This window comes from Gopherus evgoodei, chromosome 4 (assembly GCF_007399415.2).
Source record: "Gopherus evgoodei ecotype Sinaloan lineage chromosome 4, rGopEvg1_v1.p, whole genome shotgun sequence".
NCBI classification, from domain to species: Eukaryota; Metazoa; Chordata; order Testudines; family Testudinidae; genus Gopherus; species Gopherus evgoodei.
Window position 1 is genome coordinate 154,709,144 of NC_044325.1, and position 19,633 is coordinate 154,728,776.

Genomic DNA, 19,633 nt, shown 5'->3' on the forward strand with positions numbered 1-19,633 from the left:
ATCCCCAGATGCACACTGCTGTCCTCTCAGTAACAGTTTAATAGAGCAGCCAGTTAGTAAAGCAGAAAGATCAGCACCTGGGGGCAAGCCTTTCCCAAAGAGAAGTGTCTGCCCTTTCCACAGCTGCAGGTCCCAAGTAACAGAGTGGCAACCAGTCTTGGCCAGTGTCATGGCAAGGGGGCACTAGTGCAGTGAAAAGGCTCTGAGGAGAGTAGCCCAGTGGCTAGCTTGCCTTTATTATAGTGACTGCTTTGCATTATATTCAGCCATAATGCAAGGAACCTGCAGGCCTGTATCCTGTAAGACATTAGCTTCAGCAAGTTAGCATAAGGCTCGAGGCCTATGAACTTTGAAAGATAAAACTTTGAACAGATAAACAGCCCAACAGAAAATGCCAAGTACTTGGGGAGTTGAAAATAGAGTTTAAGGGGACCACAGATACATCAGTCAATCACCAAAGAGCCCTGGCAATGAACTGATGTTCATAACCGCTATATGAGATTCATCTAAGACTAGCTTGCTTGCTTGCCTATATATCTTTTCTTATAAGTTTCTTTTGGGTTTGATTATTTGTTTTATTACAATAGGTTTATATTAGAGTATATTTGGGCCATAACACAAGGGACCTGCAGGTCACATCTTGTATATTGAGCTAAGACAAAGTCCGCATACATATGTTTGAGACCTTTCAACTAGATAGATGGTGATGAGCTAAAGCATACGGTCCATATATGGCTGCAACCATTAACATAGAGGATGTGTTGACGTAGGTTGGCATAGGGACTTTCCTAAGTTCATACTCTTTTAAACTTAACAGGTACACCACAACTTGGAACATGGAAAAGAACCAAAAGAACCAGTTAGGGCAGAAATAACAATGGGATACCTAACCACAAAAGGGCCACGGTAATGAATTGACATATGTGATAATAAGTTTGGATCATTTATATATTAACCTATGGGGGAAAAAAACCTCTGCAACATTATAAGGTGAGGAAATACAAATAAGGAAAAATCCCCTACTGAATATGCATTGAACATAACGGCATCAGCCTAACATATAAAAGTGGCTTCCCAGCCTAGGGTGGTAGGAGAAGGAGTTGTAGTCCTTGGAAGGTGCCAGAATGCCCCCTGGTGGTGATGGGGAAAGTGATGGTGATGAGGAAGATGATGATTAGTACTTCAAATTGTTCTGCAAGGGATGGTGTCAGTATATGGATGTGCAGGTGTACGTTCTGTGGTATCTCTATCTACCTTATTGCATTGGGATGTTTTGTGACTGTGCTAAATGTATTAATACACTATATTTGTAAATATAAAAAAGTTCCTATGGTGTGAGTGTTGCAACTGTGCACATCAGGGGTCCCAACTATATAATAATTTGAATAATACTGGGCTTGATCTTATGGCAAGAACCTGTCAACCCTCAAAGTGATTACTTAAAAATCCCCAGTTATCAATGTAATTAATACATAATCTAAAGATCGGGCAACAGCTGTATGAATTGTCCCTGCAGTGCCTGGGCCCAGACACAATGCATCACAAGTCAATAACTGATTGGGTGGGATACACAGGGCCAGCCACACAGCGAAGCAGCTAGACCCCAACCCCAGGGAAGAGATTTTCCCCATTTACAGGGGGAATTAGATTGTATTTTAAAAAAATAAAAATACAAACTGGGATCCAACTGTGCAGGGTTAGAAATCACCAGTAATGACATTCACAGCCCAAACAGCCTATCTGCTCCTGGCCCCAATCTCTTCTCCCTGTAGGGTACAGAGTGTGGCTGGATGGGACAAAGGCTCCCTCTAGTGTCCGAAAAGGGGAATATTTTCTACATTCTTCTCAAGTTCTGTATCCTGTCTATTATTATTGTTGTTCTTATCTATAACCGTGGTAGCACCTACAAGCCCCAGGAAAAGACCAGGACCCCACGGTGCTAGGTGCTGTACAAACACAGAACAGAGATATACCTTCCCCAAAGAGCTGACAATCAAACTGCTTAGTGGATTACCCCATGTCACCCACTTTCAATTGTTCCTTCTCACACGCAGCACCTGGCACTTCCTACACTTTGTCGCCTCTTATTATGCTGCCCAATTACCTGCATATGTAGCCCTGTCTGGAGTCCCTCACAATCCCCTCCAAGCAAAATAATTCACTGACATCTGCAACTTTTCCCATCTCACTCTTCACTCCTTTATTGCAGGTGGTTAATAAATACAACAAAGAACCCAGCTGTGGCACTGCTCCCTAGGAACCCCATTACTGACCTTGTTCTCACATGGGGAACCGGCCACTGATTCCTGAACAGTTCCTCCTGTCAGAGCAGTTGTGTGCCAGATGCCCAGTTGCCCGTCACACAGGACAGTAAGTCCTTGCCCTGTGCAGAGGGACACCACATGGGTAATAAACCGTACAGTCTATTTAAATTAAATGACCAAGGCTAGAAAATACATCTAAGGGACTTTACAACCATGTTGCCACCCCCTGTGCTTGTGCCCGTCTGTGTGTGATAAGATGGCAAAGGTGGCTGGAAGGACCAAAAGCCCCCAAAGAACCAAGCTTCAAAGACAGGCAGGCTTTACAATATGCACCTTGATCTTGTCCAGTCCCTCCAAGGAAACACCCAGCTCTTCCTGGTCCTCTCCCACTAAGAAACTATCCTCAGCCCAGGCTTGCAAGGCTCTTCCCATCAAGTCCGTCTGCTAGACCCTAGAGGTCTGTGATTCACAGGGGTGCTGTCACCATGCACCTTTTGCACCTTCACTTTGTGCCATCTGGACACATTTTCTACACAACTGATTAACGAGCCTCTTGCCAGATGTCCGAATGTCCTTCCCCCCACCATTGCTCCCTGCTCCTGTGTATGGCCTCAGTGCTGGGCTCTCTCCCCTGCGGCTGCTGAGGGGTTGGGGGTGGGACTCCCAGACTCCCTCCCTCAGGCTGCTCAGGGCTCCCTCCCCACAGCTCAGCCTGAAGGAGATGGGGCAGCAGCTCCCCGAGGGCAGGAACCCAGGAGGGGCTGAGGCTGAAAAGCAAACAGCCCCCTCCTGAGTGTCCTGCCCCTGCCTGGGGCAGAGGGGCGCAGATGGGCTGAGGGGATGGGGCACAGAAGGGAACAACAGCAGTTCCCCTACCCACTGCTGCTCTCCCTCTCCCCTCCCCACCACAAAGACCCCATGTCTTCCCCTCGTTTACACACTCCCAAACCCTCCCCTCAGCCTCCCCTGGGCATCCATTTTGGTGGTTTAACCGTCACCCCACGACCACTTCACACACCCCTCAGCATGTCATTTCCCCTCGCCCCGGTTATATCAGTTTAACTGTCACCCCATGAACACCCCACATCCTCTCTCATGCCCCCCGCCCCAGAGTTTGCTGGTTTAACTGCCACCTCACGGAACGTTCTAGAAGAGCTGGGGGTGGCTGAGGAGGGGAAATGGAGGGACCGGGGAGAAGGGGAGTGAGTCAAAGGGGCCATGGGAGGGAAGGGTTCAGAATTTGTGAGGAGGTTGGCATTGGTGGGGGAGATAGTTTAGAGATAATTCAAGCCCCCTCCCTCCCCAGCATAGGATGCAACCAGGCTACATTCCTCAGCAGGGACTTTTCCAGCCCCCGCCCCCACCCCCAGTGCAAGGGAGTCAGACATTTTCCCCTCTCCCCTAAGATGGGGTGGGGGGCTTTCCCTTGCCAAGCCAGACTCATTGGGGCTCCAGCAGGGCCCAGCTCCAAGCCGCAGCTCAGGCCTTTCCCAGGCCCCCATCCCTGGCAGCTGCCACTGCCATAGAGCTGGGGGCAGTCCCTTATTTCTTCATCTCCACACAACGATATCAGAAATTGCTGAGTGCTGCAAAAATCAGCAAGAAATATCCTTGACAAATATTGGTGACTATTGCTTAATAAATAATATAGTAATGAATAATGTCAGGAGGAGGGGTTGGGTGAGAGTGCTAAGAAAACAGTCCCTTAGTTTTGAAATACAATGTTGGCAACCCTACATTCTCCCAACTAGGGAGAACCCAGAGCTGGAGATACTGGGGGAATGGGACGTATGAGGAGGGGCATGGAACAGACACCCCACACTTCCTGTCTCAGGGGGTGGGGGATATGTCTAGACTGCACACTAAGCCTGGGCTCTGACTCAGGTTTGAGCCCAAGGCCCCCTTTCCATGCACAAACAGATCAATCTGACTCAGGTCAACAAGCACTCCTGACCTGAGCCCTAAGACCTTGCTGTGGGGAAGCGGGGGGGAGGGTATCAGAGCACAAGTCTCATTGTGACTCACGTTCAAGTTCTGTCATTTTACAGTGTGGATGCAGGTCCAGCTGCCGACCTGCGTCAGAGGGTCTGTATAGCACAATATGGACGCATTAGCATGGCAGTGAGACCAGGATCCAGCACCTGCAAACCCAGGTTTGCAATGCAGTGTGGAAGCCCAAGCATGGGCATGGAAACACCAACTCCACAAGGCTGGGTACCACAGACCCAGGCTTAGTGTGCAGTGTAGACATACCCAGGGAGATTCTGTAGCGGACAGTCTTGCTTTAGCCCCCTATTGGCGCAGACAGCCTCAGTCACTGCAGGGGCATCAGGCTGTCCAAGAGGCACTAAGAACCAATTGTCTGCTCATTGTGTTGCCTGGATATTTACTGGCAGTCCTTTCCATTCCACCAAGTGTTACATTTATGGCCCGGATACCCAGAGCACTGAATATTTTCATAAGTGAGTAGAAATAAATAATGACATGGAATAATGGGGCAAAGGAAAAGACAGGTCGAATCTGCTGGTGCCACCAAATGATTGTCTGGGGAGGACTGTGGGGGATTCTAGAGAAATGGGGTCATTGGGCAGCACCAATGCTGGCGCCATTGGGTGCAGATGAGAACCACGCCTCCCACAATCCCGCCCTCTGAAACCTTCCATCTTTGCGGAGCTATTTTAATACCTGGATCGATTCATAGATTTCAGTGCCAGAAGAGAGTCTACTCTGACCTCCTGTGATAAAAGACCTTCATAGATCAAGCAGATCTGATTAGTAACGGTGATACCTATCCTCAAATTCTGTTGGAGTTTGGTTGCTATGTAGGGTCTGTCCCTGGCATGGGCCAGCCAACAGCAATGGAGTTATTCAAACACTTCTGCAGACAACAGCAGACTTGTCATGATACTATGGCAGGAGCTCAGAGCTGAGTTCGTTGGAGGAGAGAATTTGATTGTGCAGGCAACAGGCTTGGGGCTAGGTTTTGTTTCTTAGTACATTTTTTTTCTCCCTGGGAAAAAGTAGCATGGATAGAACTAGGTAATGAGGAAATATGGGTACTTCTATCCTCAGTAGAGGCTATATCTATCTGCCCTTATAAGAACTATAAGAGCAGTGTCCAAATATGCTATTTTTTGTTGTTGTTTCTGAGGCCCAAATCCTCAAAAAAATTTAGGCTCCTCACTTCCACTGAAATCAAGGGAAGTTAAGACCATAAATACCTTTAAGGATTTAGGCCTGAATTAATTCTCCCTTTCCCCACTATGAAGTACACACAGGAGGGGCATGTGGCAGCTCAGGTGAAACCATACCAACCAATTGGTTTGTATTCCCCCAGAACAAGGGACCCATAAGCATACGTTTCTCAGGTCCCCAAAGACAAAGGCTATAGTGGAAACACTGGTTTAACCCTGGGATCCCTTAATGCATCAAAAACAGACTTGATGGTTTAGTGTCTACGTGGGGAACAGTTAGTAACACACAGACGCTTGCGCACATTCACGCACACACTCACATCTGTGCACACAGGAGTGGGTGCTGGAGTGAATTGAGTGTCCTCAAATTGCTGTACAGAAAGATTTTCACACTGGCTTCTTCTTAAAGTCTCTAACTCACGTGATTGGTCCTACCTTGGACTTAAGAGGGTATTTACCGGTATCTGCATAGAGAACACATCTCTTGAGCTCTTTCACATGCAGTGGGGTTTGATCTTTACTCTCTCTTGGTTGCACCTAAGGTTTCCTGTTGCTGTCAATGTTCTTTACTACTACTCCTCTGGGTGCTGGTGGCCAATCCAGGGGATGGAGTAAGATACAACTTCTGATATCTTGCTGGTATATGATAGTTCCCATCCCTTCGCCCCCCCAAACACACTTTCTTCTGTATGTTTAGCACCTTTTGTAAGGATCCATAATTTCTCTGCTCCACCCCAAGAGATACTCTTGTCCAATCAGGGGTTCCAGTATGATCTGTGGTTTTAAATTGCTAGGATTCCTCTGGTTTGCAATCAAAGCAACGCTTCTTCAGTGGAAATCAAATTAATTTCATGACAGTGTGGGGTCCTCCCTCTTCCATTTTAACTAAACAGGTCTGCATAGTCCTTCCGCTGCTGTCCAATGCTACATGGGTCACAGCAGAATTGACCTGCCTTTTTACCTTTCAGCACTCTCCTGCTCCAAGGATGAAGCTGAGCAAGAAATCCCATTTAAAAAAAAATGCAAACCCACATAGGTCACATTTGTGAGCCACTTTCATAGAGAGCAATCATCACTTCCTTCCATCCTTATTATAGTAGCAGGGTGCCTCTCAATTCTGGTCAAATCATAGAAAGGCAGCTCTGGGATGTGACCAGGACAGAATTAAAAACTAGCAGCATAATTAGTGCCAATCAACACTGCTTTATGGAAAATAGGTCTCATCAAACAAATTTGATTTCATTTTTGTGTGAGATTACAAGTTTGGTGGATAAAGATAACTGTGTTGACAAAATATATTTAGACACCTGTAAGACACTTGACTTTGTCCCCCATACACAAGATATTCTGATTTTCAAAAATAGCATATGCAAAGTCAAACAGCACATAATAAATAGATTTTGAAAATAGCTAACTAATGGAGATCAAAAAGGAATTGTAAGTGGGTAATCACCATCAAATGAAGGTGTTTCCACTGGGACCCCACAGAATCTGTTATTCACACAATCCTATTTAATAGTTTTATTGGTGGTCTGGAAGAAAACGTAAAATTGTTAGTAAATGAGGCTGACATGTAATGACCAAAGGTGTCGTGGTTTCCTGCCAGTACCTGGAGGAAATGATGTGGCACGTGTGACAGATATGGTAATTTCCTGCTGTATCCTTGGGAAAGTCCTTATTGACTTAAGATTAAATATTTGTGGAGTCCATTGTATTAAATGCAAAGGTTATGTAGTATTGTAGGCCAGGATAATATATGATCTCTCTAAGGGGGAGTTGGGATCTGGACCCTAGGAAGTGTTACGAACTTCAAAGGACTGTATTATCAATGTGCCAGACAGGAATGGACTTTTGGGTCAGACAGTTAGGTGAAATACCTAGAGGGAGGTGAATGCAAATTCCCACCTCCACTTATACAAAAATCCAGCCTTGTATGCCTTGAGATGGGGACCATTGTCTGCTGATCACCTGTTCCTGGAATCTGAAGATCAAAGGTCCAAGCCAAATACGGGAAAGACTGACCAATTTGTGCTGGAGCTGGTTCTGAGCTGAAGAGGTTATAAACTAGTAAACACATAACAATTCCTTAGTGGAATCTGAAGGACTGTTCAGCCGAAGTGATTGGGGTGGTCTCTGGTAAGCAGATTAGTGTGCATGTAGGTTCTTTTCTTTTTTTAATGTTTTCTGTGTAATGCTTTAACCTTAAGAATAAATGTGCTTGCTTAGAAAGAGTGGTGTGGTAACCAATAACTGCTGGCAATACACACTGGGCACAGCATTTAGAGACAAAGCAAAGCCCAGATGCTGGCTTGCTGGAGATATCACAATGTAGGCAGGGAATTGTGCAGCCTGGAAAACCCAGGTGTTATAACCTTATTCCCAGATCTGGACCTTAGCGTCCAAAATATGGGGGTTAGCATGAAAGCCTCCAAGCTTAGTTACCAGCTTGGACCTGGTACCTGCTGCCACCACCCAAAAAATTAGAGTGTTTTGGGGCACTCTGGTCCCACTGAAAAACCTTCCCTGGGGACCCCAAGACCCAAATCCCTTGAGTCTCACAACAAAGGGAAATAATCCTGTTTCCCTTCCCCCCTCCAGGTGCTCCTGGAGAGATACACAGACACAAGCTCTGTGAAACTACGCAGAGTGATTCCCCCTCTCCGTTCCCAATCCTGGAACAAAAGCACTTTCCTCTTCACCCAGAGGAAATGCAAAATCAGGCTAGCAATCCAACACACAGCTCTCCCCTTGATTTCTTCCTCCCACCAATTCCCTGGTGAGTACAGACTCAATTTCCCTGAAGTAAAGAAAAACTCCAACAGGTCTTAAAAGAAAGCTTTATATAAAAAAGAAAGAAAAAATACAAATGTTCTCTCTGTATTAAGATGATACAACACAGGGTCAATTGCTTAAAAGAATATTGAATAAACAGCCTTATTCAAAAAGAATACAAATCAAAGCACTCCAGCACTTATATTCATGCAAATACCAAAGAAAAGAAACCATAGAACTTACTATCTGATCTCTTTGTCCTTACACTTAGAAACAGAAGACTAGAAAACAGAACTACTTCTCCAAAGCTCAGAGACAGCAGGCAGACAGACAAAAGACTCAGACACACAATTCCCTCCACCCAAAGTTGAAAAAATCCGGTTTCCTGATTGGTTCTCTGGTCAGGGGTTTCAGGTGAAAGAGACATTAACCCTTAGCTATCTGTTTATGACACCAGGTCAGGAAGAAGAGAGACGGCAGTCTCTGCCCAGGAGAGGGGGAATACAGGTGCGGTTTCCCTGAACTGCGATAGTATGTTAAATTCAATGAAGGGGAGCTGGCTGCCAGTTGAAGATTCTTCTCAGACACTGTCCTGGGTGTTCAATCCTCTTTGTGATGTTTCCTGGGATGGGGGATCCCCTTTCTGGTAGGTAGTTTCAAATTCCCATCCCTGGATGTGGAGTGGGGATCTCTCCTACAGCCTTGGGCAGGCAGGAATTCATCCAGAAACCACTCCAACACCGCCATCAGCTTCATCCACCCATAACCTCAATGCCCTTCCAGCATCCATCCCTCAGTCCCCGGGCAGAGGCCTTCCTTCCTGTGGGCTCTGGCTGCTTATTGAACGTGTTGCAGGCTCACATGGGACAGGCTGGTGACTGGGTCTGCCCCCCGACTCAGCTCTCAGGCTCTCAACATGCTGCTGAGAGTCCCTACAGCAGCAGCAGTGCATGCAGTTTGATTTTCTGCCAGCCCGTTATGCAACCAGAGCGCTCTGTGGGGTAGACTGGCCAGCTCCTCTTGTTTGGTCATCTCCCAGCCAATCAGGATGGGGCAGATCAAGTCCCTGTGCCCAGACCCCCATTTCCCTGGCAGGAACGCCGGGAGGGGAAGTTAAAGGGGGACTGCAAGCGGAAGAGGTGAGGAGGGGCCCCCCTTGCTCTGATCCAGGGCCCCACAAAAGCATTATACACCTCTGGCTGCAAGTCTAGTTAAATCTCAGGAGTTGCACTCACTTTACAGCAGTTCTGAGCTCTCACTGTTAGGTCTGAGAAGGTGGCTGGATGGAGCAATGGCTCCCTCTTGTGTCCCATGGGGGGGAATCTCTTTTAATGCTATGTTCCTCTTGCCAGAGCTGCTTTCTGATGATTTACTGTCAGTCGTGTAGCTGTAGCACTCTCGTGGCCAACACGGAGTCCGACCTGTGGCTCCAGCCCAGAAAAGGCGGGCACAGGAACGCAGCAGGGAAACTCCCCTCTACCACAAGGTACCTGTTCCAAACCCCTTGGAGTAAACATGCACACACAAACCTGAAGAGTACAATGAATATAGGACAAGGAAATATATTTTTACAGAGAAATGAATGGAGAAATCAGGAGGGAAAGATGGAGGAGAAGTAAAACAGGTTAGATCCCATGCGAGGACCCCCAAGCCCCCAAAATTACCAGGATAGACACTAAGCAATGCGTCTACACTCAGCGTTCAGGAATTTTGGGCAGCGTTCAAATCCGGCAGCAGATCTTGAGTGCTCCTAGCCGTCTTCAACACCAGTAAACAAACTCCTGCGCCCTCTTCTGCTGCTCTCCGCAAACCCACACAGAGCGACAATCTCCCCACTTAACTAGCTACAGCCTCTGGCCTTATTCCCAGTGCAAGGCTGCAAACCCCAGTACTCACAGCCCCACACAGCTGTGGGCAGCAGTGATCTTGGGTCCAACTCTGGTTTGTCCTTCTCAGGTAATTCCTCCCTGGCACAGCCCTCCTCCTGGCTCCCATCCTGGGAAGTCCCCGGTCGGCTGCTCTGCCCCTCCCAGGCTTCAGGATGGTTCTCAGCTGCTTTGCTACACGAGGGCCTGCTCACTGTGGGCTCTTTTGTCTGGAGCTACTGATCCATGCATACCCATGCTCTCCCTCTGTCCTATAGTCATCAGCCCATGCTAGGGGGAAGGGATAGCTCAGTGGTTTGAGCATTGGCCTGCTAAACCCAGGGTTGTGAGTTGAATCCTTGAGGGGGCCATTTAGGGAACTGTGGTAAAAAACTGTCTGGGGATTGATCCTGCTTTAAGCAGAAAGTTAGACTAGGTAACCTCCTGAGGTCCCTTCTAACCTGATATTCTATGATTTCAAAGATATTTTTGGGAACACAGCAAACTGACAGGCTGAGTACAGCCATTTATTTGATTGAGCAGGCATCAACAGAGTTAATGTCAAGCAGATCACTCTATCTCCATCCCTAGATCCTGCTCAGTCTGTCTAACCCTAGCCAAGCCACCTGTAGATCCTTTAAGACAGTTGTTTAGACTGACCCATAGCTTCATTGTCATAGTGGCTTCTGCTCTTTGCTATCCAGTTTCTTTCCTGTGGCAATATTGCCATGTCGGCCTCCCATTTATACCAAAGTCTTACTACAAGGAATTTATCACATCTCTCTTGCTTCTCTGGGACCCTCAGGGAATGGAGGCTTCTGCAAATCCAGAAACTTGCTTGAACATCTCATCCTGAGGCTTCAATGGCAGGTTGGAGAGTTTTGACTCCAGCTCCAGCTCCTTAAATTCAGATAAGATTTGCTTTTCCAGGTCAGGCAGGAAGGTCTGAATGTCTGCAGAAAACTGGTGGGCCATTGCTGTGTTTCTGAACAGTATCCCCACTAAGCTGTCCTTGGAAATGACCAGATCCTGCTCCAGTGCTTTGCAAAAGTCATCTAAGAAAGCAGAGACTGAGTTAGGCTTTATGTCCTTGGCGTGTTCCAGAACACCTCTCACTTTGTTTACTATTGTGGATAGAATCTCTCTTTCCAGGACTTCCAAGCCGTTAGTCTTGTTATAGTAATCTAACAAGTGTCTGTGGATCCAGCTTTGGACAAACTCTTCATAGCTGTTAATGTAATTCAGATAGTTGTTGAAGTTCCCATCTTCCAGGAGCTTCTTCTCCACGGTAAACTGGAAAAAGATCTTGCAGCCATATTTAATGGCCTGCCCACTGCTGAGGAAGTCATCCACTATTTCTGTTGCGATTCTTTTATTAACATAGTCAATCAGGGCAGGTTTGAGACAATGTTCACAGAAATCCCAGGCCCTCTTTTGGCAGGAATCCTTCTCTAAATAAAGATCTTTAAATCGGGAGAGGTACTGAGGTTTAAACTTCTCCAGATGTTTCTGGGGATTGTGTTCCTGGATAAATACTTCATGCATCTTCTGAAACTCATGAGCCGCTTCCCCCAGAATGTGAAGCTTCAGGTCAACGTCGAAGAATGCATTAGTATAACATTTCCGAACATCCGCCTCTTGGAGCCTCTCGTTGATCATACGCAGCAATTCCCTGCAGTAGGTTTTGTCATAGTCTGTTTTGGAAATGACCTTTTCTTGAATGTAATCCTGGCACTGATCCATCAGTGATTTAGCAATGTCTTTTGCTTTCTGAAGGTAACTATCTTTGTGCAACCCTGCTCTTTGTATCAGCCATTTTTCCAAATACTTAGATTTCATCTTGAATGAGTTCATTCTATAATCCTTCAGGCTTCCTGCTCCTTGTAGCATCTCTGTGATGGCACTCCTTTGATTCATCAGGTCATTTCTTAACTGGGCCTCCATATCTCCAGCAACTTGGCAGTTCTGCAGAGGACAGAGTGATGTTTCGTGACATACTGCTTCAAATTTGGACTCCAGTTTCTTGTCATCTAGTTGCTGTGTGCTCCTCCTGCAGTTTGCCAATAACTGATCAATTTCTCCTTCAATTATTTTCATGTAGTTAATCTGGATGTTGTGTGACTTCAGCCTGCCTATTTGAGTAAGAATGGCTTCTTCGCATTTTCTGAATACGTGGGTTTTAAGGTCATTCTTGAGTGTTTTAATGCACCTTATAAAATCTTCTTTGTACTTTTCCACTAGGTGCAAGTCTGAGGCCTTCCTTGCAAAATATTGTTGTAAGCAGTCCATGATCTTTTGCTCACCATACTGCAGTTTTTCCAGTGCTATGTTTTTAAAGACAGAGAAATTTAAGTCTGCTGCTGACTGGTTGAGGATGAAAGTTTCTTTTTCAGATACCCACAGATGCATCTCCTTGCGGAAACCCCATTCCCACTCTGCATAATTCATAGACAGCTGGTTATAGACTTCATCTACAAGGCTGCTTTTGAAGCTAACACCAAAATCTTCATGTTTTATAATGTTCCACAGGCTTCTCAGCCTTTCAATAAACTGGGGAATGTCCTTAAGGGATCTGTTAGCAGAGCAAGATTTTGTAAATTCAAACAGGTAATTCTTTAACTCACACACCCTCTCACTGTATCCTATGTTGACTGGAGCAATGGGGGGGACTCCATGCCACAGCCCAGGGATGTACCAGTTGTGTTTCTCTGGATCATAATCCATAATATCCAAAATTGCCATTTCCTTGATTTGCGTCTCCATCTTTGCTGCAGCTTTGCTCATTTCATCCAGCTGCTCCAGGAGGTGTTTCCTGTTCCCCATGTTTTGTTCATATGCAGACACATCACTGACATTCTGATGCACAAATTGGCAGTTGGGTTTGTGTCCGATTTTCTCCATTCTGAGAAAGGCATGGACCACAATTTGCAGAACATCCTTCATTTCAGTGGCGTTCTCCACAGCCATGTTAACAATGGTTATGTCACTCAGTCCAACCACTAGGGTGGCCAGCTCATTGTCATGTTCATAACTATCCTCCAACATGGCCAGCTCAGGGGCTTTCAGTCCTTCTGTGTCTATCACCAGGATGAAATCAGAGCCCAGCTCCTGCTGAAAGTTCTCTGCCACTTGAATGAGTGACATGAAGGCTCCTCGCGTACACCGGCCACTGCTCACTGCAAACTGCAGGCCGAACATGGTGTTGAGGAGGGTGGATTTCCCAGTGCTCTGTCCTCCTAGCACTGTTAGAACCAGCATTCTGGATCTTCCCCCCAGCTTGGCATGGAGCTGAGTCAGAACATCTGTCACCCACTGTAGTGGGATGTTGGAGGCATCTCCATCGATCAGCTCCATGGGAAAACCTTCCAGCATCAGGTCAGCTGCTATACCTGGAAGATGGATGAATTGTCTTTGGCTTTCTGTTAGTTTGCTTTGTTTTACCCTTGAATGTTCAGCCTCATAGAATTGCGCCAACTCACGCATGAAATGCTCAGACCCTAAGGATCTGGCAGAGATTAGTTTACCGAGTTCTGCTAGCTCTTGTGGGTCGCTCTCTGAAGTTTTAACTTTCTCTTTATACTCTGCTTGTAAGCTAGCAAGATTCCCCCTTGTAATGTGATCTAGGCTAAGATGCATCCATTTCAGGAAATAACATCTTTCCACTTGGGAGAGACATGCTATCCCACTGATAAATTGAACCAAACCATCAGTAAGGTCCCACTGATTCTTTTCTTTGTGTAATGCCAACAATTTTTCTTTCAACTCAGATTCATATTTCTCTAAGTGGGCTGTCCTTCGTTGTCGCATTCGACACAGCTCTTTTTCCACTTTAGCCACAGTCTTCCCTAGATCCCCTTGCAGTCTCAGCATTTCCCTTTTGTACTTTGCCACGTCTTTTATTTCCGCAGTGATTTCTTTAACGCACTTGCTGGCGCTCTGACATTCTTCGCAGTCCTCATCTACCTGGATTCCTAGTTCCCGAGCAGTCTCTGCCATGTCTTCCATAGTCACGTGCCTATGAGGAAACTTTGTTGTTCTTCCAATGGTGGATCGCAGCTTTTTCACAAGCTGTGCCTGGTTAGTTGTGCTCTGTTTGAACAATAGGTGTGATTTACTCAATTTCAGATCCAGAACTAGCTTTTTAAGGAAGCCCAACGTGTCCTTTGATTTCTCAGCCTCAGAACTGAGCATAAAATACAGTTTTGTGCCTGCTTCCTTCAAAGACAATAGAAGAGTATATTCCCTTTCAGTGAGTTTTTCAACAAATATGATCATAAGAGTTGATACCTTCATTAAAAAGCTGAACTGCAGCTGGTGCGATTCAATGTCTCCATGCAGATTTGTAACTGCAATGGATTCTGAGAAAAGATCTGAATTCTCCCTCCCAGCAGGGAAATACCAGGAAATCTCGACCAGCCCATCTGCAATTTCTCGAGGGACGTTCCCACACTCCATGTCCCGATGGATGAAGAAATCATGGTACTGCTGGGAGGGGCTGAGAACCTCATTGAGAAGTTTGGACTTGGAGAAGCTGCAGCTCCCCATCCGTACAAAGGAAATGGTTGGCATTGCTGTGAGCACCAGGCTCTCCTCTCTGAACCCTCTGCTCTCTGCCAGGGAGTGCGGCCTCCACTTCCTCACAATGTCCCTCATGGCCCACAGCATTAGGGTGCACTTGGGGGTGTCGAGGGCAGGCAGCAGCAGAGGGAGGGCAAACTGGCACATGGACATTCTGGACAGGATCTCCTGCTGCAGGAAACTGTCTGAGCAAAGCAGAACGGCACAGAGAATGTCAAGCGGGTGCACAGAATCAGTAGTGCAAGTGTCATTAAGAGAAAAAAAATCATCCTCAATATCCAGTTCCTCCTCATCCTCACTGACTGCTTCATCTTCAAGCTCCCCATGCCCAAGGCTTGTGTTTCTGGTCATCCCATTCAGAGCCATCACCTTTCTCAGGAAATGCCACGGTAAATCCCCCAAGGTCTGAGCAGACCAGTTCTTTAGACTTCCTGGGCTGATTTTCTGGAGGTCACGTAATGTGAGCTTCCTACTTCTGTACTTCTTCAGTTTCATCTTGAACAGGATGCCCTGAAATGTTCTTCTCCGCTCTGTGGAAAGACAAAGATGATATTGCGGTGGTGAAGAAATGGTTTTAAACGGAATGGATCCTTTCGAGGTTGGGGCAGCGATGGGAACAAAATGAACAGCAGTTAACTTCACAGGCTGGAAACAGAACATATGGAACTGACCCTTCTCAACCTTCATGCAGCTTAAAGCACTGCTCCACTCTGAGAGGTGACTTTGTATAACCAGCCTGTTTTTCAACAGATCTTCTGACTTTAGAAACAAAAGTAAATTCTTTCTTTCCGGCCCAGCAGAGCCAGCATAGCTATGAATTGGGGAGCAGGGTTAGATTCCTTCTAATGCAACATTAGTACGGCTTATAGGTGCCAATTAATGACAAAGAGCAGGGTGGGAAGGCAGAGAGAACCAGGAAGGGGTCACCAAGGGCAGGATGGGTGATGGCAGAGTCAGTGAGAGGGACACTGGGGGCAGAATTTGGCGTGCAGAATCTTTAAAACTAATGATGGAGAAAGTAAGAACCCAGCTTCCCCAGGTCAGACCTGCTGTAACTCAACCATAAGCTACGAGCTGGATGCAAGAATCACTGGGTCAAATTCTCTGGCCTGGGTTCTGCCAGAGGCAGACTAAAAGATCAAAATGATCCCTTCTTGCCTCAAATTTTCTGAGCCCACAAGGAGAGAAGTCAGAGAAATCGTCCTTTTTCTTGGAAGTGTGCACACACTTGATTTTAAAAGAATTCGCCCACATTAAACATGCAGCCATCTGACAAAAATTTTTTTTACAGAGTCACTTTTCAGCCTAGATTATTGCAAAAGTATAAATTGCAGCTGGGCACCCAATTCCCATTCATAGTCCATGGAATTGGAAGCCTAGCTCCCATTTGTATCTTTGAAAATTTCCATTCCCTGGTCTTTTAAATAACTGCTTGGTTTTCATTTAGTCTTTAGCATTCCTCAATGTCAACAAATTTAATTGTTTTTCACTCTTTCTATCTTTATTATTCCTGTTTGTTCCCTCTGTGCCTTGGCTACGAACTGGCTTATATAATAGCTGCACAGAGCAGAGCTTTCGGTGTTTCATTTTCAGGTGTTGTCAACTCAAAATTAAATGATTTGGGGGTGGGAGGGTTCATTTAAGGGCTGAACCAAAACAATCAATTATTCTCTCAGCTCGAGTGCAAAGATCAGCGTAGCATCGTCTTCATCACTAGAGACTAACGCCAACATTTTCAAACTTGCCCACTAGTTTTTGGTGTCTTTCTACTTGACACACCTAGGTCTAACTGGCACCCTGAGATACCTGGAACTTGATTTTCCACAGTGTTCTGAGCACTCACAGCTCCCGTTGGTTTCTAGCTTTGTGGGGGCTCGTCCCTTCAGAAACTCCATCTCTAAGTATCTAGTCTGGGCATCCACTTTGACAATTTGGGCCCAAGCCTCTTTCTCATGGTTCTGCAGTCTCTCTCTTTCTCCTTTTATGGAGTTACCAGACCTAGTCTCGCCCAATGACTAGATTCTCCAGCAGTTCAGTATGAGGCAATGCTGCCTTCAAGCCCATAGGCAAGTTTTAGTCTGGTGATATCTCCAGCACAAGATTAATATCTCCCACATCTATCCACACCACTAAGCTTCAGAAGGCATATTCCATCAGAAAGCTTATTATCCCCCTTGTGTTGTAATTCAAACTGATAAAGCTCAGTGAGATGTTCATTACTACAGTGTGTCAACTGCAAGTACAGAAGGAAGGGTTATAAGAGACAGTACTTTTGAAAGAGGCTGGCATCTGCTGCACATTGGATTCTTGCTCCAGATTGGACCCATCTGTCTCCCCTGGCTCTGGGTTTCGCGGCGTCACTGATTCCAGCTCCAGATTTATAACATCTAGCAAGAAATATAGAGAAAATGTGTTATTGGTACCTAGTCAACATCTCTCTTTGATGTGGAGGCTCCCACCTGTTTAGTTAATACACACACACACACACACACACACATACACAAAATGCTCTGGATCACTGCTCCTTCTCGTTGAGCAAATGGCCTATTCTCCTGCTCTCTCTCCCCTTCCTGAACTTCCCCATCCCTCTATGTGATGCATTTCCACCCACCACAGCACACATGCTTCCATTTGGCCTCTGCCACTTTTTGACCCCCCACCCCATTTTTATGTGGGGTTTCCTGTTTCTCTTGCCCCTGTTCATCCATGGTAGGATCCTGCCTGCTCCCCATTCCTGTCAGGTTTCTCTTTTCCTCCACCCATCCATATGGTGCATCCCATTTGCCTGTCTCTGGAGCTGCATTGGTGGGCTGCCAACCAGTCCCACCATGTGTGTTCAGAAGCAAGAACGGCAGAAATATTTCCACCCTAGTCCCAGCTGCTGGAGTGAAGTAAACCCAGATCAGAAACGTAGTATTGTCATAGGTGCCGCTAATGAGGTGCAGGAAATGAAAGGGGAAAATCCCCTTCGCCCGCCCCCAGATTTTTTTACTGTGCCTTTCAATGTTGCTGAAGGATGCATGCATCATGCTTATAACATTCGGAAATGACATCAAGCTGGGAGAGGTTGCAAGCACTTTGGAGGACAGGATTAGAATTCAAAACAACCTTGACAAATTTGAGAACTGGTCTGAAATCAACAAGGTGAAATTCAATAAAGACAAGTGCAAAGTACTTCACTTAGGAAGGAAAATTCAAATGCACAGCTACAAAATGGGGAATAACTGGCTAGGCGGCAGTACAGCAGAAAAGGATCTGGAGGTTAGACTGGATCACAAATTGAATATGAGTCAACAAATATGATGCAGTTGCAAAAAAAGACTAATATCATGCTGGGGTGTTGTGACCCTAAGAGCACCCCAATGCCAGATGGCAAGGTGATCCTGGTATGTAACCGTAAATCTTAGCTGGCCTGACCAGCTCGATACACCTCACACGCTGTTGTCATGCTATTCATTTAAAAAGTGTCTTATAGAATATCATTTGAAAACTTATAACATGCTGGTATTAATATCAATGTGAACTCTATGCAACAATGTTGTATGTGAAATGATGGACATTCTCTTATATTACAATTTGGAGTCTATAAACAGAAAAATAAGGCAAAGCAGGAGACGGGCAAACACCTCTTTTGCTCAGCTGCAGATCAAACTAGGTGTGACCAGAGAAAGGGTCCATGGTCTATTCATTTGCTTTGGAGATGTCAGGAAGATCATTTGCATTGTAAATCACAGGAGAAAATTTACCTGGTGTCGGCTCTCTGGTGAACCCAGAAAGCTGAGCCTCCAGGAGAGCTTCCTAACTTTTAAGACAAAGGGTATGTCTACATCTAAAATTTTGCAGCGCTGGTTGTTACAGCTGTATTAGTACAGCTGTATAGGGCCACGCTGCAGAGTGGCCACACTTACAGCAACCAGCGCTGCAAGTGGTGTTAGATGTGGCCATACTGCAGTGCTGTTGGGCGGCTTCAAGGGGGGTTTGGGGAACGCGAGAGCAAACTGGGGAAGGAGACCAGCTTCGCCGCGGTTTGCTCTCGCGTTCCCTGAACCACCCTGCAAACCACAGGGAAGGAGACCTGCTTGTTCGGGGAACGCGAGAGCAAACCGGGGAAGGAGACCAGCTTGATTACCAGAGGCTTCCTCAGGTATGCTGGGATACCTGCTTATTCCACGGAGGTCAAGAAAAGCGCTGGTAAGTGTCTACACTTGATTACCAGCGCTGGATCACCAGCGCTGGATCCTCACCACCCGAGACAAAACGGGAGTACGGCCAGCGCTGCAAACAGGGAGTTGCAGCGCTGGTGATGCCCTGCAGATGTGTACACCTCCTAAGTTGCAGCGCTGTAACCCCCTCACCAGCGCTGCAACTTTGTGATGTAGACAAGCCCAAAGATAACATTTGGGGATATTAGGAACTACTGAACGACTTTGAGGTATCCATCACCTGAGAGAACGAAGAAGCCATGCTTTGTATTTGTGCAAAATGGGTCCTCCTGCTAAAACAGGTCTGAAGAAAGCTGACAAATTGATGTGAGTAAGAAATAACATTAGTCAAAGCTATATCTTGCTACAATTCAGTTTTGACATTAGAAAGCGTGTTTTGCTTTGTAACCCTTTCATGCCTCTTTTACTCTGGCTTGAAATCACATCAATCTATGTTCTTTGTTAATTAACTTAGCCTTAGTTTTACATCAGATTGTCTCAGTATAGTGCATTAAGGTGGACTGTATCACCTCCACTCAGCTAACAAGTTGTGGTGTGCCCTTGCTCTGGAGGCAGCAAATGTGGTGTTAACTCTATGAGTGTCCAGTGAGAGGAAACAACAGGGAAGATGGTTTGGGGAGATTCAGGATGAGGGGGCATTGGGGGTCAACCTGCAAGGAGTAACTGGGCTGGCAGTAGCTCAGGGTGAGACTTTTGTGCAGTGGGCATATGGCTGGCATCAGGGCTCAGAGCTAAAG

The 19,633-nt window shown here is 46.2% G+C and overlaps 1 protein-coding gene across 3 annotated transcripts in view; it reads right to left on the reverse strand.

Annotated features, from left to right (window-relative positions):
- Positions 1-19,633, reverse strand: part of LOC115651102 (olfactory receptor 4S2-like) — a 49,506-nt gene that overhangs the window by 27,425 nt on the left and 2,448 nt on the right. Inside the window, exons 2-3 of one of the 3 annotated variants that reach the window (XM_030561984.1) lie at positions 16,944-17,060; positions 8,614-15,203 (exon numbers count right to left, since the gene is read on the reverse strand). In XM_030561984.1, the coding sequence (XP_030417844.1) occupies positions 10,897-15,203; positions 16,944-17,060 (4,424 nt within the window). In that variant the 3' untranslated portion in view covers positions 8,614-10,896. Of the gene's footprint in view, positions 1-8,613; positions 15,204-16,943; positions 17,061-19,633 lie in introns of those variants that run through there. The other 2 variants (XM_030561985.1, XM_030561987.1) reach the window with 2 other exon arrangements.